The sequence below is a fragment of the Pelophylax lessonae genome (assembly GCF_965119305.1).
Source record: "Pelophylax lessonae genome assembly, chromosome: 6".
In the NCBI taxonomy this organism is placed as follows: domain Eukaryota; kingdom Metazoa; phylum Chordata; class Amphibia; order Anura; family Ranidae; genus Pelophylax; species Pelophylax lessonae.
In genome coordinates, this window is record NC_138773.1 from 323,785,077 (window position 1) to 323,808,418 (window position 23,342).

General features: G+C 45.5%; 1 protein-coding gene across 1 annotated transcript in view; it reads right to left on the reverse strand.

Annotated features, from left to right (window-relative positions):
* The window catches only part of CLASP1 (cytoplasmic linker associated protein 1), a 390,996-nt gene that overhangs the window by 271,746 nt on the left and 95,908 nt on the right, over positions 1–23,342 (reverse strand). Inside the window, exon 3 of the mRNA XM_082262205.1 lies at positions 7,061–7,139. Within this exon, the coding sequence (XP_082118331.1) occupies positions 7,061–7,139 (79 nt within the window). The remainder of the gene's footprint in view (positions 1–7,060; positions 7,140–23,342) is intronic.

A 23,342-nucleotide genomic window follows, 5' to 3' on the forward strand; every position in this document is an offset into this window, starting at 1 on the left:
GCCTATTACTGTCACATTCCTCCCCGATCCCTCCATAAAGAGTACCTGTCACTGCCTATTACTGTCACATTCCCCCCGATCCCTCCATAAAGAGTACCTGTCACTGCATATTACTGTCACATTCCCCCCGATCCCTCCATAAAGAGTACCTGTCACTGCCTATTACTGTCACATTCCCCTCCGATCCCTCCATAAAGAGTACCTGTCACTGCATATTACTGTCACATTCCTCCCCGATCCCTCCATAAAGAGTACCTGTCACTGCCTATTACTGTCACATTCCCCCGATCCCTCCATAAAGAGTACCTGTCACTGCTATTACTGTCACATTCCCCTCCGATCCCTCCATAAAGAGTACCTGTCACTGCATATTACTGTCACATTCCCCCCGATCCCTCCATAAAGAGTACCTGTCACTGCCTATTACTGTCACATTCCCCCGATCCCTCCATAAAGAGTACCTGTCACTGCCTATTACTGTCACATTCCCCTCCGATCCCTCCATAAAGAGTACCTGTCACTGCATATTACTGTCACATTCCTCCCCGATCCCTCCATAAAGAGTACCTGTCACTGCCTATTACTGTCACATTCCCCCCGATCCCTCCATAAAGAGTACCTGTCACTCCTATTACTGTCACATTCCCCCCGATCCCTCCATAAAGAGTACCTGTCACTCCTATTACTGTCACATTCCCCCGATCCCTCCATAAAGAGTACCTGTCACTGCCTATTACTGTCACATTCCCCCCCGATCCCTCCATAAAGAGTACCTGTCACTGCTATTACTGTCACATTCCCCCCGATCCCTCCATAAAGAGTACCTGTCACTCCTATTACTGTCACATTCCCCCCCGATCCCTCCATAAAGAGTACCTGTCACTCCTATTACTGTCACATTCCCCCCAATCCCTCCATAAAGAGTACCTGTCACTGCCTATTACTGTCACATTCCCCCCGATCCCTCCATAAAGAGTACCTGTCACTGCCTATTACTGTCACATTCCCCCCCCCGATCCCTCCATAAAGAGTACCTGTCACTCCTATTACTGTCACATTCCCCCGATCCCTCCACAAAGAGTACCTGTCACTGCCTATTACTGTCACAAGGGACGTTTACATTCCTTGCGACAGCAATAAAAGTGATCAGATTATTATTTTTTTTTTAAGTGTTAAAAATAAAATAAAATCGGAAAAAAAAAAATTAAAGCGCCCATATCCCCGCGAGTTCACGCACCAAAGAAACCACATACGTAAGTCTCGCCCGCAAATGAAAATGGTATTCAAAATCACTAATGTGAGGAATTGCCGTCATCGTCAGAGTGAGAGCAATAATCCTAACAAAAGACCTCCTCTGTAACTCTAAACTGGTAACTGCTAAAAATTTTAAAGCAACGCCTCTGGAGATTTTTAGGTACCGTAGTTTGTCGCCACTCCCCGAGTGTGCGCAATTTTAAACCATAACACGTTAGGCATCTATTTACTCGGCGTGACATCTTTTATAATATACAAAAAAAAAAAAAAATTGGGCTAACTTTACGGTTTAGTTTTTTTAGAATTCAGTGAAATTTATTTTTTCCCAAAAAAAAAATTGTGTTTGAAAGAACACTGCGCAAATACTGCGTGCTAAAAAATATTGCAACAACCACCATTTTATTCTCCAGAGTCTTTGCTAAAAAAATATATATATATGTTTTGGGGGTTCTAAGTAATTTTCTAGCAAGAAATACTGATAAACTTGTAAATAATAATGAATAACTTGTAAACAACAAGTTTCAAAAATAGGCGGAGGGTGGAGGGCGTGTCTAGAGGCTCAGGATCACTGCTTGAGAATGTGGAGGAGGTGGGGAGAGAGGCGTGTCCAGAGGCTGGGGATCTGTGCTTGTGTGGTTGAGCAAGTAGGAGGAGGAGGAGGGCAGAGGGGCGTGTCCAGGGGCTCCTGTACTTGGTTAGAGGAGCAAGCCGGGACTTTTATGCAGTGATCCCACAGAGTGCAAGAGGAGGATTAGAATGGTAACATCTACTGACAAGGTGTGTGTTTTGCCATAATGTGTGTCCATGTCTGTGTGAGAGTGTCTGTCATCCATATCCTGGAAGAAACTATTGCTAGCTTCATGTGCCCACAGTTAAAATGGCTGCCCACACAGCATGTGTGAGTGCTCTACTAATAAATTATTTTATAGAAAATACAGCCTTTTCTTTAACCACTTAAGCCCCGGAAGATTTTACCCCCTTCCTAACCAGGGGGTATTTCGCAATTCGGCACTGTGTGACTTTAACGGACAATTGCGCAGTCATGCGACGCTGTACCTAAACGAATTTGACGTCGTTTTTTCCCCACAAACAGAGCTTTCTTTTGGTGGTATTTGATCACCTGTGCGATTTTTTGATCATGCGCTATAAACAAAAAAAGAGCGTCAATTTTGCAAAAAATAATATTTTTCACTTTTTTTTATATGAAATCCCCCCCCCCCCCCCCAAAAAAAATGTAAAAATCTAAATTTTTTTACATTTTTGGCCAATTTGTTTTATGCTACATATGCTTGGTAAAAAAATACGCGTATTTTGATTGGTTTGCGCAAAAGTTATTGCGTTTACTAACTACGGGAAAGATTTTTGTCATTTTTGTTTTTTTGTTTTTTTTAACAAGTATTGGTGGCGATCTGCATTTTTTTTTTGCGGTACTGCGACATTGCGGCGGACAGATCGGACCTTTGACTGACATTTTTGACACTTTTGGGGTTACCAGTGACATTACTACAGTAATCAGTGCTATACATATGCACTGTTACTGTAAAATGACACTGGTAGTGAAGGGGTTAACTTTATTTGAGAGGGAGGGGTGGTGTGTGTGTCCCTAGGGGCGTGCTTCTAACTGTGATTGGCTGTGGCTTGAAGTGTAGGAACAGTGATCAACGATCCTACATAGTAGAACCGTATGATCACTGTTTCTACACAGGGGAGAATGACAGGCGGCTTGTTTACATTAGCCGCCTGACTTTCTCCCTCTGCAGCGACGATCGCAGATTGACCGGCGGACATCGGGTCCGCCGGTCACACGCGTGGGGGGGGGGGGGGGGTCCGTGATCACGCGCCTGCTCCCTAGACCCTCACAGGCTAGCGACATAGATCTACATCACTTTGCCTGTGAGGGGCTGACTGCCGACTTAAATAGTCGTACGGCGGTCAGCAAGTGGTTAATGACCAGCCAATTTTTTTTTGCAATTCGGCACTACGTTACTTCACAAATTACGGGAAAGATTTATGTCATTTTTACATTTTATTTTTACTAGTAATGGCGGCGATCTGCGATTTTTTAGCAGGGCTGCGACATTGCTTCGGACAGATCGGACCCCTAACTGACATTTTTGACACTTTTGGGGGGACCGGTGACATTACTACAGTAATCAGTGCTAAAAATATGCACTGTCACTGTACTAATGACACTGGCAAGGAAGGGGTTAACCCTGTGGGCGATCAAAGGGATACATGTAAGCCTAGTGGGGTGTTTTCTAACTGAGGGGGAGAGACTTGTGAAGTTACCATGGAGACATGCGATCCTATATAGAAGGATCACAGGGGCTCTGATCATTCCAGGGAGAAGAATAGTCAGCTGTGTTTACAACAGCAGACCGTTCTTCTCTCTCAGCGGGGAGAGATCGCGCGTGGCCGGCAGCAAACGCGGCCCCCGGCCCTGTGAATCGGCATCCCTGCTTAGTGGGGGGGGGCGGCGATTCATGCAGCAGAGCCAGCCTGACACAGTATATCTGTGGCGGGCGGGCGGAAAGTGGTTAATGTCTTCAAATATTTTTGGCGATACCTTTAACAAGCGGTAATCGGTCTCATATCTATGCCAGTAGAGTCCTCCTATGACAGGATGGGGTCCTGTTTTTCGTTTTTCTGTACATGTAATAGGATGTGGTATATAAGGTGGTGAATATACATTTTCTTCAGTAATTAGAATTGTTTGTGTGTTATCAGCTTAAGCACATTGGAGGGTTGATTTACTAAAAAACTGAAGCGTTCAAAATCCGGTGCAGCTGTACATGGTAGCCAATCCGCTTATTATAAAAAAAAAAAAAACAATTTTATTTAGGTACAACGTCGCAAGACTGCGCGATTGTCCATTAAAGTAACGCAGTGCCGAATCGCATAAAATGGCCTGGTTATTGCGGGGGGTAAATAATATATAATTGGTTAATAAATTTAGGTCAAAAATGTATACTGCTACATTTCCTTGGTAAAAAAAAAAAATAATTAAAATCAGTGTTTATCATTTATTCTGTGGGAAGTTTACAGAGTCCACAAACTATATCTGAAAATTGATCACTCCTGATCAGAGATGTATAGTAACGAAGTAGAACTACTTAAGTACTGTACTTAAGTACCGAAAGGCGGTATCTGTACTTTCCTAGAGTAGAATTTTTTTCTCCTACTTCTACTTTTACTTCACTACATTTTTTCGATGATTTCGATACTTCTACTCTGATATTTTTTTTTTGTGCTGCATCGTTACTCGTTACTTTTCTCTGCCTTTCCCTTTTTCTTTTTTGTTTGGTTTCCCTCCTTACTGCTCTCTCCTACTCTTTCAATTATCCTCCCTATTCTGCCTTCCCCCCTCCCCTCCCCTTTTCTATAGGAAGGCAAAGGTAAAGATACCCCCCTTTTTCATGGGTACCTGGTCTCTGGTCATTTGGGCAGCGTTGTTCCGCTCCAGGCTTCCACGTCTGTGCTGTAAGGGTGCTCTGTGTGGGGGTCTCTGATGTAAGGGGAGCTCTGTGTGTGGGGGGTCTCTGATGTAAAGGGGAGCTCTGTGTGTGGGGGGTCTCTGATGTAAAGGGGAGCTCTGTGTGTGGGGGGTCTCTGATGTAAAGGGGGCTCTGTATGGGGGTCTCTGATGTAAGGGGGCTCTGTATGGGGGTCTCTGATGTAAGGGGGGCTCTGTGTGGGGGGTCTCTGATGTAAAGGGGGCTCTTTGTGGGGGATGGGGGGTCTCTGCTGTAAGGGTGCTCTGTGTGGGGAGTCTCTGATGTAAGTGGGGCCTCTGTGGGGGGTTTCTGTTGTAAGGGGGCTCCGTTGGGGGGGTTTCTGTTGTAAGGGGGGCTCCGTTGGGGGGTTTCTGATGTAAGGGGGGGTCTCTAATGTAAGGGGGGCTAAGTTTGTAGTGATCATAAAAAAGAAAAGTCAAATCAAGTGCAAAAAAAGTGCAAGAAAAAATGTGCAGGGCGCTGGTGGGGGCGCCACAGGATCAGCTCGCACAGGGCGCCTGAACACCTAAGGCCGGCCCTGGTTGGGAGGTTCTTTCCCATTAACAGCAGATATGAAATTATATTCATCTTGTTTTGTCACATATATATATTTGAAGATTCACAATATTTTGAATTTTTTATTGACTTAGATTTCATACACTCTTCCTTTATTTCATTATTGGAATATATTGTTGTATATCACATTGGTTTATATATGATTTTGCGCACCAATAAGCTGTGGAGAAAAAAAAAAACAGGCAGGGAAGAGAAGGAGGGGGAAGGGAGGGACATACTTTATCTGTTTTTTGTTTACAAAAAGTTACAGCCTAAGGAATTGTGATTGTCCTTTAGGTTAATCATTTGAATAAATCATTTGAAATAATAAAAAACAATATGATGTTCAAACTTTTGACTTCTTTCTTTAATAACTACATAACACAGTACTTCTACTTCTACTTTCAGTACTTGAGTAGAATTTTTTTTTCAAAACTACTGGTACTTTTTACTTTTAGTACTTAAGTAGCAATTTTTTTGAAAAAACTACTTGCAATACTTAAGTAAAAAAAATGTTGAATACTTTAGTACTTCCACTTAAGTAACTTTTTCTGCGAGCACTTCCACTTCTACTTAAGTCACTTTTTGATCGAGCACTTGTACTTTTACTCAAGTAGAAATTTTGAGTACTTTATACAAGTCTGCTCCTGATGTACTGACGGCCGATCTCATTTCTTGAGGCACGAAAACGCAGGGACAGAACAAACGTCCCCCCAAATTACCCCATTTTGGTAGGGATGCACCGAAATGAAAATTCTGGGCCGAAACAGAAACCAAAAATTCAGGATGTCCTTGGCCGGAAACAGAAAATGACTTTTTTCCCCCCAAATGATATTAAAATAGAAATGATAGAAAAAAAACAATTTTCTATATCAAAGGCGCGGAGGAGGATGAGGAAGATCCTCCTCCGCTCTGCATGCTGGGTCCTCTTCTCGGCCTCACTTTCCTCTTGGAAATGTGACGTCACTGGTTGTTAGACGCCAGGCGGCTGGCGATTCTAGCAAACAGTCTAGCACGGAGGGGTGAGGAGGTACAAACGGCGGGTCTCGGATCTTGGGAGCCGGCAGCGGCCGATCACGCACCATACAAGTTAAAGTGAAAGCTGCTGCGGCGGCGGCCATTAATTTTCAGTATATATGACCCATTTTCAGCCGAAACGGGATAGGCCCATTTTCAGCAAAAAATTTTGGTTGCCAAAATTTCGGTGCACCACTACTTTTTGGAAAGTAGCAGTCCAAGGTATTTAGTAAGAAGCTTGGCAAATTTTTTGGAAATGAAGGGAAAAAAATACTGAATTTTTTTCTTTTTTTGTAACATATCAGTTCAGGGATCAGGCGATCCCAGGTGATCAGGGTTTGATTTTAAAAATAATTTTATTGGGAATGTTATATAGCAGAAAGTTTAAAAAAAAAAATAAAAAAAAAAGCGACAATTCTGAAAAACAAAAAAAAAAAACCCCCAAAATTTTTTTTTTTTTAGCGCAAAAAAATAAATATCCCAGAGATGATCAAATACCACCCAAAAAAAAGCCCCATTTGTTGGGGAAAAAAAGGACATTAATTTTATTTGGGTAAAGCGTCGCAAGACTGCGCAATTGTCAGTAAAAGTAAGGCAGTGCTGAATCACAAAAAAATGGCCTGGTCATTGCGGGGTAAAATCTTCCGGTCCAGAAGGGGTTAATTGCACATTTCATTTTTACTTTTTCTAAAAAAATAAAAAAGGAAAAATAAATTAATGGTGTATGGTAATGTCCCTACCTGTACCGATCTGAGATCTGAAGCGATCTTGCAATCGTGCAACTAAAGCTGATAAAATATCCATTCCCAGCAACGCCACCTGGAAGATGAAGAGTTAAAACATTAAAATTTTGTAACACTTAATGAATGCAATTAAAAAATCAAGAAACAAGTGAGAACAAACACACACAACGCTCCAGCAAGGTATAAAGGCTGAATAGTACAATATGCAAATGACTGCACAAGTGCATTATGGGTAGAAAGCATTTCCCACACTTTCAGCTAAATAAAACAGTCAAGAAAATAGAACAACAAACCCAAAACTTAAAAAAAAATGACAGAGGATACACCGAACGACACATATGATCATACAGAGGTAATTACTCATATAAATAAAAAAAAAATCACCATAACTTCAACCAGGCTTCCGTGTTGCCCACCAAAATTCAAATTCTTCAATCTTCAACCATCCTTCTCTTGGGGTGAGCTACTGGCCAATGAACGTCTAGTGAGGACAGTACTGCTAACGCCAATAAACAACACATAAGTGCCACTAGTGAGCAATCGCTAGAAAGGTACAATTTTTGGAAACCCTATTTTCATATAAGTAAAGAACAGACAATTAAGGATAATGAACAACCGCTAGATGGCAATATACCATCATATTACACGAGAGATAATCATGTGAACCACTAGATGGCAGTATACCCTCACATGACTGAGGAGATCACAATGCGTCTACTAGATGCAAGTATACCATTGCAAGACGTAAGAGATCGCATTTAAACCACTAGATGGCAGTATACCATTGCAAAACGCGAGAGATCACATTGAAACCACTAGATGGCAGTATTACATTAATAGATGACATGATAGAACACATTTCAAGTGTGGCTTCACAAAGCTTCTGTATAACTTATTGCTGAAAGAATTAACCACTTCCAGTCCAGGCAATTTCTGCCACGTTTCGTTATTTTTATTTTTTTGCTAGATTACTACTTAGAACCCCTAAAATATATATATATATATATATATATATATATATATATATATATATACAGAGACACATATACAGACACATTACAGAATAATATGTTTGACATCTTAATTTATCTCCCAAAGGCTGGGTGCTCTCATTGAGCCAGCCTGTAAGTAATTATACCTTTTTTTACTTCCCCTTTTGGGAGTCATCTATACCCCCTGAGACATATGGGGATTTTCTCTACTACATCATCGACCTATATTTAGCTTTAAAAAAAAAAAATGTCTACTTATATGTATCTACCTACCTACACATTATATATATATATATATATATATATATATATATATATATATATATATATATATATATATATGTGTGTGTATTACACACACCTTCTAGATATCTTTTTTGCATCAATCTCCCGATGAAGTGGACAGGGATCCACGAAATGCATGGAGTCTTACAGATGCCAAGATATTGTGTTTTCTATGCTATACTATATACCAATCATGTATTGTGTTTTCTATGCTATACTATATACCAATCATGTATTGTGTTTGCTATACTATATACCAATCATGTATTGTGTTTGCTATACTATATACCAATCATGTATTGTGTTTTCTATACTATACTATATTATACCAATCATGTATTGTGTTTGCTATACTATACTATATACCAATCATGTATTGTGTTTGCTATGCTATACTACACGGTCAGCGCAGGAGAGCCAGCCTGACCCAGTATTTCTGCGGCGGCTGGTCTTTAAGCGGTTAAAGGGCCACGGCGGGTAGGCAGGAAGGGGTTAACCACTCCTTAACCCATCAAAAAAAGAATAGAAAAAGAAGGTTTGGCTTTCTAAGAAGCAATAGTGGAATAGTAGTTGATTCCCAGAGACAGGGCTGTATTTGTCTGACAGACATAACAATACATTGACCTCTATAGGGGATCAGTATCATTTACATATCAATACCGTTCCAGCATATGCAGATTATGTAAATATTCCACATGAGAAAATTCTGTAAACATAAATTAAAAAGTAAAAGAATCCATTTCATTTCCAGTTAGCAATGTAAAAAAAAAATAAAAAAAAATAGGCTTATGGGATTTAAAAAAATAAAAATAATTAATTAATTGGGGGGAAGGGAGCAAAATAAAACACAAATATATAAAAAGGTGTCACACATGTCTCTCTGTAAGTAGTGATTGGTACACAGTCCTCCCACCCCAACACAAAGATCCTAGGACCTCCAACCATCCTTCTCTTGGGGGTGAGCTACTGACCAATGAACGTCTACTGAGGGCAGTACTGCTAACACCACTGACAACACAGAAGTGCCACTAGTGAGCAATCACTAGAAAGGTACAATTTTTGGCACCCCATTATAATCAAAGTGAATAAAAAAAAAAAAAAAAAGATATAGGAGAAAGACCTGAAAAGCCAAAATCAGCCACTAGATGGCAGTACATAACACATTTTAAAATTAGGATTCACTTTGCTGCCATTGAACTTCTTAAAGATAAAAAAGAAAACACTTTTCAGGTAGAATAATATGCTGAGAACATTGAGCCATATACATTGCAGGAGGAAACTGAAACCTCCTTGGATCTAAAGTACAATAAGGCCATCTTATAATATAACTTGACTGACCCAGCCGGGCAGGTTATACACCGATGTTCTTGTCTTTGCTGTAGACTCCATTCCTTATACTGTGTTATGTCAAATGTCTAATTTTCAATATATATATATATATATATATATATATATATATATATATATATATATTTCCCTCGCCGTATTAAAGGAGATGTCGGCTTGGGCTTTTAGTGAAGTCTCAGGGAATGGTCCTTACCCGTGGCAAGCTGATCGGAGAGTCATCGTTTGGGTCTCCAAGGGGGTCAGCTTGTGCTTTTGGTGAAGTCTCAGGGAATGGTCCTGACCTGTGGCAAGCTGACCGGAGAGTCATCGTTTGGGTCTCCAAGGGGGTCAGCTTGTGCTTTTGGTGAAGTCTCAGGGAATGGTCCTTACCCGTGGCAAGCTGACCGGAGAGTCATCGTTTGGGTCTCCAAGGGGGTCAGCTTGTGCTTTTGGTGATGTCTCAGGGAATGGTCCTGACCTGTGGCAAGCTGACCGGGGAGGCCCAGGGAGAGGTCCACTAAAGTTGGTGGCAGTGGCTCCAAGGGGGTCAGCCTGGCTTTTCACAAAAGTCCCCAGCCTCTCTAGTCGGATTAAATGGAGAAGTATGGGGAAAGCTCGTTTGGCTGTATTTCTGTGGAGTGTAGTTTGTTCTGCACTCCTGTGACCCATTCTAAGCTAAATCCCGCTGTCGGGTGACGTTTTAGAGCTGGTCCAAGCTGGAGCAAGATCACGATAATATAGTCGGGATCCACCCACAACCCCAGTTTAGCCTCTCAGCAAGCCTTTGAGAGACTGAGCCGAACGCTCCTGTGTGCTCCAGTGAGTGAGGAAGGGGCAGAGCAAAGAGCTGCTGACTGACCGTACTTCTAAGGGTCCTTTCACACGGGCTTTCCGTCCGGCGGACTCAGTTTTGCTCAGCGGGGATCGATCCGCCAATCCCCGCTGAGCAGGCGGATGACAGCTCCATTTCCGCTTACTTTTCAGAGACGGAGCTGTCAGATCCCCGCTCTCCTCTATGGGAGATCGGAGGAAAAAGGACCGCCTGTCTATTTTCATTCGATCCTCCAGATGGAAAATAGGATTTCCATCCGTCCGGATTTCATGGACAGGATCGGATAGCAGCGGGTGTCAGTGCACATGTTTCCGCTGATATCCGCTGCTCCATAGAGGTGCATAGAGCATCCAATCAGGTCCGCCTGAAAAACTGACAGGGAACAGATCGGATCACCCGTGTACACCACCGATAACACACAACTGCCAATACTGAGCAATCACTAGAAAGGGGACATTTCTGGACACCTCTGAATGTGAAAAGCAGCCATACACTCACCGGCCACTTTATTACCTACACCTGTTCATTTGCCTGGTAACAAATTGCTAATCAGCCAATCACAAGGCAGCAACTCAATGCAGTTAAGCATCTAGACGTGGTGAAGACGACTTGCTGAAGTTCAAACTGAGCATCAGAATGGGATCGTCCCCAGGAGCGCTCCTCCCGTAAACTGACGTGCCCATATGTCGGTTTGCCCAGCCGAGACAGCCGGCAGTAGGCGGTCAGCAAGTGGTTAATGTGGCTGACGTTTTTGCATTAAAGTCACTAGGGGGGCGTTTTTGCATTAAAGTCACTAGGGGGGCGTTTTTGTATTGAAGTCACTAGGGGGGCGTTTTTGTATTGAAGTCACTAGGGGGGCGTTTTTGTATTGAAGTCACTAGGGGGGCGTTTTTGCATTGAAGTCACTAGGGGGGCGTTTTTGCATTGAAGTCACTAGGGGGGCGTTTTTGCATTGAAGTCACTAGGGGGCGTTTTTGCATTGAAGTCACTAGGGGGCGTTTTTGCATTGAAGTCACTAGGGGGCATTTTTGCATTGAAGTCACTAGGGGCGTTTTTGCATTGAAGTCACTAGGGGGCGTTTTTGCATTGAAGTCACTAGGGGGCGTTTTTGCATTGAAGTCACTAGGGGGCGTTTTTGCATTGAAGTCACTAGGGGGGCGTTTTTGCATTGAAGTCACTAGGGGGGCGTTTTTGCATTGAAGTAACTAGGGGGGGCGTTTTTGCATTGAAGTCACTAGGGGGGGCCTTTTTGCATTGAAGTCACTAGGGGGCATTTTTGCATTGAAGTCACTAGGGGGCATTTTTGCATTGAAGTCACTAGGGGGGGCCTTTTTGCATTGAAGTCACTAGGGGGCATTTTTGCATTGAAGTCACTAGGGGGCATTTTTGCATTGAAGTCACTAGGGGGCATTTTTGCATTGAAGTCACTAGGGGGCGTTTTTGCATTGAAGTCAATAGGATGAAGCATCCCATTATCAGCAATTTTTTTTTCCTTTTCCCTAATGTCAAAGCGCAGATATACCTATTTTTGTCAGATGATTTTCAGTGGCCGATATATCAGTGCATCCATACTGGGGAGTCATTCATACACACTATACACAGGGCTCTAATTGGCGTCTATCACAGGTTACACAAAACACAATCTCCTTCACACGTCCCGCACATCTCTGTGCTATCAGCTGGATTAGCAGCAATCACCTTTAACTGCTTCCAAGAAAAGAGAAGGACAAAAGTAAATAGCAGTAAAGGAATCCGTTAAACACAACTGCCACATAAAACCGGCAAAACTCCACCCCCCTGACCGGACATCCAACTGCTAGGACAAAAGGAGGCTTCGGGTCTCACACCACTGTGGTATGAATTAGTTAATCATTTTTTTAATGCCGATACCGATATTTATTTTGGTCATTGAATATCAGTATCGGCCGATATCTGCCGATATTTTCGGACATGTTAAAAAAAATTCTTTTCGATCCCTCCTCGGCATCGAAAAGCATTTAAAACTCCAAGTTTAGCTGTTTTGAATGCTGTCAGTTTTTTTTAATTTGGCACCGAGTACCCGGAAGTGATGTCATAACATCACTTCCGGTTGTTTTACATGGAGACGCAGTACACTGGGTCTTCTCTTCGGCGGCAGCGGCGGTGGAGGTAGGATGCCCAGGTCTCCCAGTGGGACGGAAGACCAAGGTGAGCCACGGAAGACGGCGGGAGGAGGGGACATCCCCTATCGCTCCTTGAAATGACAGCCGAGTGGCTTCTCAGCCGCATCGGTTGTCATTACAAGACAGCCGACTGTCGGCTATGGACGCCGGTACCGGGGTGATGCCTCTTAGCTGCAGGCATCACTCCGGTACAAGCACTTTCCCGAAATATCGGCAATATCGGTAAATCCAAAGGCTGATTCTGATATATCGGGGAAAGTGAATATCGGCCACTGATATATCGGTGTTGCCAATAATCGGTCGATCCCTAGTATGAATTAATGTCATGTTAATGGCTGTACAACTTGCCAAAAAAGGGTACATATACCGCTTCTGGCAGCGTATCGCACGACAACGCACATTCATGCACTGCTACAATGCACATCTGTTAATAAGGTGTATTGGAGTGCCATTCACTGCCCCACACCCAATGCATGCAAGGTGTGCTGTGTGCATGTTACCGCAACACGATAGGGTGCATGGGCCCTAATAGGATCGATCAGATTTATTTCTATCATGATTTCTTTATATGAATTTAAATTCTGTTTAGGATCTTGATATTTAGTGGGAGTCGGCTCATTATAAGCATTTATTCTTTTGTCAGGGTTTCCTTCATAAAAAGAGGCTTTGGTTTTACGCTCCGGCAATTAGAAAGAACACTCTCCAAATGAGGAAAGTAATTCTGGGTAATGCAGTGCCCCCTGTGGTGAGTCTGCAGTGGGGGGCAGAGTCTCAGCACAGGACCCAGACGATAATGGTATTCACTGTATTAGAGCGGACTACTACACTGATCGCCAGCTTCCACAGTGGACACCCAGGTATGAGAAATGCATACGTCGTGCCAAGCTGGACCAATTGTAACTATAGATTTAATTCATGCCTGGAGTTCAGCGTAAGCCCTCGTTCACAATGAATGTGGCTTTAAAATTGTTTGACTTCATCTGAATTTGCACGATTTCAAAGCCGCATGTCAGTGCGACTTGGAATATATCTGTGAAAGTCGCACCTGAAATCGCCAAAAGTAGTGGAGGAACTAATCTTTCAAATCAATGTGGCACCGCAAAATCGGCATCACACCGATTTGTACACGGTCAATAGGGTGCGACTAGTCATGCTATTCCCCTCCGAAATCCATACTGGACCCTTATTTGACCATGGAGTCTGGCATGCCAGGAAGGGGGTTGTTTTAGAGCTCAACATAAGGGGTGGGGGGGGGGTTACTTTGGGGCGTAGGGGCTTGGCTTTTACACCATAGGCATGCACCTAGAGCCCTGGCCTCTGCACCATAGGGCATGCACCTAGAGCCCTGGCCTCTGCACCATAGGGCATGCACCTAGAGCCCTGGCCTCTGCACCATAGGGCATGCACCTAGAGCCCTGGCCTCTGCACCATAGGGCATGCACCTAGAGCCCTGGCCTCTGCACCATAGGGCATGCACCTAGAGCCCTGGCCTCTGCACCGTAGGGTATGCACCTAGAGCCCTGGCCTCTGCACCATAGGGCATGCACCTAGAGCCCTGGCCTCCGCACCATAGGGCATGCACCTAGAGCCCTGGCCTCCGCACCATAGGGCATGCACCTAGAGCCCTGGCCTCCGCACCATAGGGCATGCACCTAGAGCCCTGGCCTCCGCACCATAGGGCATGCACCTAGAGCCCTGGCCTCTGCACCATAGGGCATGCACCTAGAGCCCTGGCCTCCGCACCATAGGGCATGCACCTAGAGCCCTGGCCTCTGCACCATAGGGCATGCACCTAGAGCCCTGGCCTCTGCACACAACTCTCTCAAGGCCGATTTTGCTGCACCTGCAAATGATGACTATTTTATGGCTAAATACGGATGGTCTCTGATTAGCATAACAAAGATAGATGAAACACATGAAAACAAGCTAGGCCGAAGGCTCTGTGGAGTGTATTTGTATGGAAAGGAACTGTGCAGCAATCTGATCGGGTTACATTACATGGACACAGGTCTATGTAAATGGGAAACAGCTTCAACCTGAACTTTTAGTAGGATGGTGCAGGCGATGGTAAGTGTGAAAAAGGATGAATAATGTAGAAATCACTGCAAATCTCCTAAGCCTCAGGCTGCACAAACACAGGAGAGGTGTCTGTATCAGAGTGACCATACACACAGCAAGGGTCTATGTAACAGGCCGCACCATACGCAGGAAGAGTCTCGTCGTCGGGGCGCACCATACGCAGGAAGAGTCTCTTCGCTGGTACGCACCATACGCAGGAAGAGCCCCTCCATCGGGGCGCACCATACGCAGGAAGAGCCCCTCCATCGGGGCGCACCATACGCAGGAAGAGCCCCTCCATCGGGGCGCACCATACGCAGGAAGAGCCCCTCCATCGGGGCGCACCATACGCAGGAAGAGCCCCTCCATCGGGGCGCACCATACGCAGGAAGAGCCCCTCCATCGGGGCGCACCATACGCAGGAAGAGCCCCTCCATCGGGGCGCACCATACGCAGGAAGAGCCCCTCCATCGGGGCGCACCATACGCAGGAAGAGCCCCTCCATCGGGGCGCACCATACGCAGGAAGAGCCCCTTCATCGGGGCGCACCATACGCAGGAAGATCCCCTTCATCGGGGCGCACCATACGCAGGAAGAGCCCCTTCATGGGGGCGCACCATACGCAGGAAGAGCCCCTTCATCGGGGCGCACCATACGCAGGAAGATCCCCTTCATCGGGGCGCACCATACGCAGGAAGAGCCCCTTCATGGGGGCGCACCATACGCAGGAAGAGCCCCTTCATGGGGGCGCACCATACGCAGGAAGAGCCCCTTCATCGGGGCGCACCATACGCAGGAAGAGCCCCTTCATCGGGGCGCACCATACGCAGGAAGAGCCCCTTCATCGGGGCGCACCATACGCAGGAAGAGCCCCTTCATCGGGGCGCACCATACGCAGGAAGAGCCCCTTCATCGGGGCGCATCATACGCAGGAAGAGCCTCTTCATCAGGATACACCATACGCAGGAACGATATCTGGAATATGCTGTTCCATAGTGATGGCAAGGCCTCATGCACCATAGGCAGCATGCTGGTAGGGGACAAGCTTTTCTACTCAGGCTGCAGCTGCTTTGTAAGGAAAATAAATTGTAAATTTTGCACACCATTTGTTATGATACACTGGGAATGTATTGAGAGGATTTAAAGTTATTGTAAAGGCAGAAGGTGTGCAGCAGCCCCCCTCAGCCCCCCTAAATACTGACCTGAGGTCCCTCTAGATCCAGCCATGTTACAGGAATGTCTCGGCTTTCGGAGATCCCTCTAGATCGAGCCATGTTACAGGAATGTCTCGGCTTTTGGGACTCTACTCCTCATTGGCTGAGACAGCAGCGCAGCGCCAGTGCCTCTATCTATCTGCTCCATATGCTGCTGTCAAAGTCAGTCAGCCAATGAAAAGTAAGAATGCACCGATCCGACTTTTTTTGGACCCGATACCGATACTTGGCGTTGTGAAATCGCCGATACCGATCCGGAGCTACACACAAAGCAAGCGGCTGCAGTACAGAGCAAAGCCGCTGCTTCATGCGTACGGCTCCTCCATTCACAGGCGGAGTGCATCTGATATCACTCCGCCTGTGAGCCGTACCTATACAGGAAGTAGCGGCTCCCATCCCATACTACTACTGCACCAAGTAAGGGATGGCTGAGCCGTTACTCAGCAAAAATCGTATCGGCCAGTGGATCGGTCAATGTTAACGATCCCCCGATCCAGCTATAATGGCCACATCGGCGCCGATATCCGACCTGAATATCGGATCGGTGCATCCCTAAAAAAGAAAGTGTGGGGCTGAGCCAGGGGTTTGTGTCTGAATGGACACACACAGAGCTGTGGCTCGGCTGCCCCCATGGCAAGCTGCTTGCCGTGGGGGCACTCAACAGGAGGGAGGGGCCAGGAGCCCTGAAGAGGGACCTGAAAAGAAAAGGACTGGGGCTGGCTCTGTGCAAAACCATTACAAAGAGCAGGTCAGTATAACATGTTTGTTATTTTTAACCAAAAAAAAAAAAGGAGAGAGAGACATAACAATCACTGTAAACTGAAGGCTGAATTAGGCTTTAACATTCTCAAAAATCAACATTCACTCCATTAGACGGACTACAAAGAACAACTGAAGTCTACATGAAGTCGCAGTCAGGGTTCTCAATCTGGAAGTTTCCACCCGTATTTACAATCTGCGTCACACCTCAGTTATGGATGACATGGCTAATCATTGACTGACTCCGGGTTAATGCACCTCTTGCCCCGACACGTTTTTTCAGGTCTGAAGAACGGAATACCAGGCAGTTTATGGTGATGATGAGAAGAGAATAAAACACAAACAAATGAGATAACCAAGAATGAAAGAGGAAAAAGTACAGCAGGAAGCTCTGACAATGGTGGACAGAGATCAGCGACTATTGTCTGATCCAAATGCAGACCTGTATTATAAAGCAGAGACCTTCAAATTGTAGCATTTATTTTTATGAAATGTGGCACTAAAAAGAGTGGAAATGTGGCATTTATTTTGGCCAAATGTGGCATATATTTTCAACTTTCCTCCCCCCTTCCCATCGTAAAAGGGATATTAAATCGTGCAACTTGAATCATATTAACTACTTTATTACTATTTACAGGTATTTACAACAATTTTAGTTTTAATTATAGTATAGTTTTACGTGAGCGACTATGCTCTCCATAGAAAAAATTGAGGCGACGGTCGCTGAGGATGTACTTTAATTTTTAATTTTTGTGCACAACTTGCAGAATATCTTCCCACCTTCCACGGTGAAATTGCTGTCACCATTAATCCTCTTCTTGAAAAGGGTTACGTTTGAACTAGCAACTTTAGGCATATTGAATTAGGAAAACACGAAGATGTAAAACACGAGCAATGACTTCAGTAATACACTTCAGCTTGGTATGAAGACCGTGGGAAAGGGAGCCGATTCCCTATGGTCCTCCCCCCTACTAATGGATTTTTACATACAGTGTACACAAAGATAGACACTGGGACAATCCTCCCTCCCACTTAGCAGCCAATCCACATACTTCCCCTAATAAGTTTATCTTAAGGCAGACAGAACAATATGAGGTCATTAACATTTAACAATGGGAGAGGCACAATCCACATTCCCTCCCAATAAACAAACAATAGGGAAGTCTGCCAATGACAGTCTGTGTGTCTCTCTCACAGACAAGCACATGGAATACACTGTGTAAGGTGGTATTAAATCTTCACACTTCTATATGAAGACATTGCTGACAAATATTACTGTCTCACTTGAAGAATATTAGAATATTTCTATTTTTTTTTTCTCAAAACTTGGCCCAAATAAGGCAAAATATGGCACAAAATGTGGCATTATCCCGAAAATCTGCGAAATATGGCATTTCACTGAAAAATTGGCAAAATGTGGCATATTAGAATGGCGCCAAGGCAATATGGCATTTGAAGGTTTCCGATTATAAAAGAGATTACATATGGGGGGAGGGGGGGGGGCAAAATCTGGTGCAGCTCTGCATAGAGACCAATCGGCTTCCTTTTTTTTTTTTTGCAAAGCTTAACCACTTGCTTGTAATTGAATATTGTAAAGCGGTACAGAATTTGTTGGTGCTATATAAATGATATATAAATGCAAATAATAATGCATATTTTAACAACTTGCCGACCACTAACAGTGATACTACTGCGGCAGGTCGGCTCCCGTGTCCAGCGACCTAGACCTACGTCGCTGGACTCCTAGTGATCTTGGCGGCGCACACGCGCCGCCGGAGGGTCGCTCCCGCTGTGTTTAGACACAGCGGGAGTCGGGGCGGCAATTGCTGCCTCTCTTCCCTGATCGTCGGGGAAAATGTGAGAAGATCCGCCTGCTTATGTAAACAAAGCAGGCGGATCTTCTCTGTGACAGACAGGGAGATATCACAGGATTCAGCATAGCTGAACCTGAGATCTCTGTGTGTGTCACAGAAGCTCTATTTGTGGGGAAAAAAAAGGACGTAAATTTAGTTTGGGTACAGCGTCGCACGACCGCGCAATTGTCCGTTATATTTAGACAGTGCCGAATCGCAAAATATGGCCTGGTCATTGAGGGGGTAAAATCTTCTGGTCTTAAAGTGGTTAAAGGGAGGGGGGATGTTAAATTAAAAATATCAATTTACTACTTTTCAATTTATTATTGAATACACTTGCCAGATGTTCTAAGTGAGGGGTCAGAAAACTGTGGCATGTGTGGCATATAAGCGGAGTTGCAAGTAAGCAGCACCCTCATAGGCAATATAAGGCAGGCAGAGGACAGAAATCAATCACCCCAGGACAGTGATCAGCTGGCTATATGGCACTCACCCTCCTTCCTCTCCCAGGGTCCACAGTGAAGGTGAAGCCCCTGTTTGCCCTCTCCAGGGCCCAGCACACCTCACTCAGAGTCTCCATGATGAGGAGCTCTATGCTGGTCTTGGTGTCCTGGCTCTTCTCCTTAAGATCCTCTACTGGAGACAGAAGCTGCCATGAACTCCTGACACCACAGGGCCACCTGGTCCTCCTATGACACAGAGGCTGCCGTCTATGCCTGCTATAGCTGAGAGAATCCCGCCGCCAGTCTAGCCACCACTGCTGCCGCCAGCAGGACCGAGGACCTGGCTCTGCACCCCATGAACATATCCTAAACAATAGCCCACATAAATACTCACTGATGCAAGTATCCTCCTTGTGGGAAATGCAGACCAGCCTCCCTAACCTGAGTGGGCGGGGTCCTGAATCCATCGCGATTTGACTGCTCTGGCTCTCTGTAATTTGCGCGGGCTCGCACAGCACAATTTAAGCGGGCCGCTCTCAGTGATTTCCGACTCACTCAAACGCAGCTCGCAACCCACCAGTAGATCCCGACCCACAGTTTGGGAGCTCCTGGCCTACATGATATCTCATCTAGCCATTTCGCTATGTGGTAGTGGCAATGGTTATGTTACGGGGGGGGGGGGGGGGGGTGGGGTAAGGGGGTGGGAAAAGGGAGGGAGGAAAAAAATAAAGAAAGGGGGGGAGGGGGAACCAGGAGAAGGAACTGCTCTGTACATTCCTATGAGTATCATCAGCGTAGGACTAAACTTTCTTGAGAATATTTTGCAATTATTGAAGAAATCAGATAAACCAAATAAATTATAAGAAAGAGGAAGAAGGAAATAAAAGGGGAGTAGATCAGAGAAAAGCAGGGAAAAGAAAAAGAAAAAAAGGGAAAGAAAGGGTCAGTCAGGATTCATTAGGTTACAGATGAGTATCGTATCTATGGATCCCATATCACATCCAATTTCCTAATTGAGTTGTGGAGAATACAGGTAAGTCCATCATTAACCATGATCCAGTTAAGTTTATTCTTCACGTAGTTAAGGGGAACCGTCGACTGTTTCCAGCAATAGTTATTCTGGCTGCTAAAAATATATATGATGAGTTTTATCGATTTTCTAGAGAACCTCTTCAGGAAGCTTTTGAAAAAGCGCTGGCTCCGGGGATCTACGGATATTAACCCATCACTGAATGTATCAAATTAAATATGCAAATCCCGAATCTGGTGACTACCGGACACTGCCACCAAACAGGATACATTGTACCCATTTGGCCACAACAGGCAGACCTCTACCCACAAACGCCCACGTTAATAAATCTTGGAAATCCAGGAGAAATTCCAACTGACCCTCGGAAAGGAAAAAAGATTAGAAGCCGAAGAATGAGCAAGAAGAAAAAAGGATAAAAGATACATGGGCTTAGGAACGCCCAGTATCAAAGAGTGTAGCATTGCAAATAAATTGACCGACTGAAAACAGTGAATTTTATTATCACGTAGCCCGGAAACCAAGTTCTGGGAATGTGGGAGTCTCCGCCAAAGTCAACCAATGGGAAGAGTCCAACAAACTGGGAGAGTGCATAGCCTCCCCCTGGCACAGGTATTAAAGCGTCGGCAGCGTCGGCAAAAGTAGAGAAGGAATTATTATCTGCCGTTATAGGTGAATTACAACCAGAAAGGATAGCTCCATCGGTAAAGTTTTGAATGCTGTCATTTTTTTGAGACTGGTGCCAGTACCCCGAAGTGATGTCATGACATCACTTCCAGGTTTTTACATGGAGACCCGATCAGAGCCGAATGCGACTTTGATCGGGTCCTCAGCGGCCATGCAGGCTGGTTGCCCTGGTATCCCGGTAGGACGGGAGACCTAGGTGAGCCGCGGAAGGCGGCGGGAGGGGGAGGGACATCCCCTCCCCCTTAATGTAATGACAGCTGAGCGGCTTCTCAGCCGCATCGGTTGTCATTACAAGACAGCTGACCGTCAGCTATGGATGCCGGTACCGGGGTGATGCCTCTAGCTGCAGGCATCACTCCGGTACAGCACTTTCCCGAAATATCATCAATGTCGGTAACCTACGGGGCCGAATCTGATATATCGGGGAAAGTGCATATATCGGCTTTGCCGATAATCAGTTGATCCCTAGTTTGAACGCTCTCTATTTTTGAATAGTAGCTTGTGATAGGTCTGCAAATATCTGGATTTTATAGCCTTCAACTTCCAGATTGGGATGTTCCCTAGCATACTTCATGACCACTTCTTTGACTCTGAAGAAATGGGGTTTCACAATCATGTCTCTAGGGCCCTGTCAGGTTTTCGTGGAACTAAGACTCTGAATGCGGTCGATCTCCATATGGATTTCATCAATATTTGGTACAGCAGATTGCATTAATAAGTAGGTGATAGAAGTGATATCTTTTTGGTAGTCCCCGCATACGGAAGTTATACTGCCTGGCACAATTTTCAAGGTCATTGATTCTAATTTTAGCGTTCGCTTCCTCTAGTCGATCTTGAAGATCAGTGATCATGGAAGAATTTTGCACTACTCTGTGGATACTATCATCAACTTTAGACTCAATGCTGTCCGGGCGACATCCCAGTGCCTGGAAATCTTGTTTCAGATCAGAGGTTAATTTAGTGGTAGTTTTCTCTAATTCCTTCTGTAGCATATCAGCAAAGCAGGCAAGTAGGATAGTGTCAGGAGAGTATGGTAATGGTGCAGATAAAGGAGATGGAGACCCCCCAGGACTGTCAGCATCTGCATCCTGGCTACTGGAGGAAGATGTCTGCCATGTCCCTGTCCAGAGCAGGGGGGTGGGAAGCAAGGCCTGGAGATGGTATAGAAGCTTGTGAGGGGGGATCTGGCAGGGCTGGAATGAGCATATGAAAGGTCCGCCGGCTCATCTGAAGATGGAGGGGCTTTGGGAGAGTCCATGGTGCGTGCCCTTGAGCCAGGGGATTTCACCTCTAAGGCTGTAGCTGCAAATGCCCCTTACCTGTGTGTGTCTTGGATCCCTTCCCAGATACACGAGGCAGGTAGTGGGGACTGTTAAAGGTCTTCCCTGCTGACCGGAATGACATGGAGTGGGTCTCCGTGTTGCCCCGACAGTACTGGAGCAAGCGCGGAGGGAAGAGGGCCGCTAATGAAGGCTGTATGTGCAGGAAGTGAGCAGAGCGGTTCAGGCTTGCATCTGCTCCGTCCGCCTGCACTCTCAGAAGAATTTATTTTGGGTTGTTCTTTGGTGGTAATCGCAAGAAATAAACAGTTACAATTAAACCATTTTTTTATTTTACTACTTTGGGCCTGTTTTCCTTTGGTAACGCATCTCCTGATTTTTTTTATTTTAATCATTTATCACAAAATGAAAGCCCAATAATTGACTTGGAAACACAAAAGTAGTTACAATATGTACAGTTGTGGGTCTGGGCATTAAGGTTGGTTTCTCCCGCCACCATGAAAGGGTTAAAGACGACTTCTTTGCCATAGATCAGTTCTGTTACCCAGGGCCTGCTCAGCCACATTGTTTGGTGATCACATTACAGCTGTATAAAGAATGTCTAAGATTTTCCAATGACCTCAACTTACATCCCAGTTGTTGGGTATCTGAGGGGCTCTCTTTAGGTCATTAACCATTTAAAGCAGAAATTGTAGCTTTTATATGAACTGCAGTTGCAACAATTCTGCACACGGGGGTCAGCCATGATCAGCAGACGGGGGTCAGCCATGAGCAGCAAACAGGGGATCAGCCATGACCAGCAAACAGGGGATCAGCCATGATCAGCAGACGGGGGGGTCAGCCATGACTAGCAGACGGGGGGGGGGGTTTGGTGGGGTCAGCCATGATCAGCAGACGGGGGGGTCAGCCATGATCAGCAGACGGGGGGGGGACTGTGGGGTCAGCCATGATCAGCAGATGGGGGGGGGGGGTCAGCCATGATCAGCAGACGGGGGAGGTCAGCCATGATCAGCAGACGGGGGGGGGTCAGCCATGTGATCAGCAGACGGGGGGGGGGGTGGTCAGCCATGTGATCAGCAGACGGGGGGGGGGGTCAGCCATGATCAGCAGACGGGGGGGGGGGGGGGGGTCAGCCATGATCAGCAGACGGAGGGGGGTCAGCCATGATCAGCAGACGGAGGGGGGTCAGCCATGATCAGCAGACGGAGGGGGGTCAGCCATGATCAGCAGACGGGGGGGGGGGGGGATCAGCCACGACCAGCAGGCCTCACTTAGCAACATCCTAGCAACATCATGGGTGTATTCCAGTGAGGCTTCATGGAGGTAAGTAAAAGGTGTACGCACCTATAGTAAGGGCAATA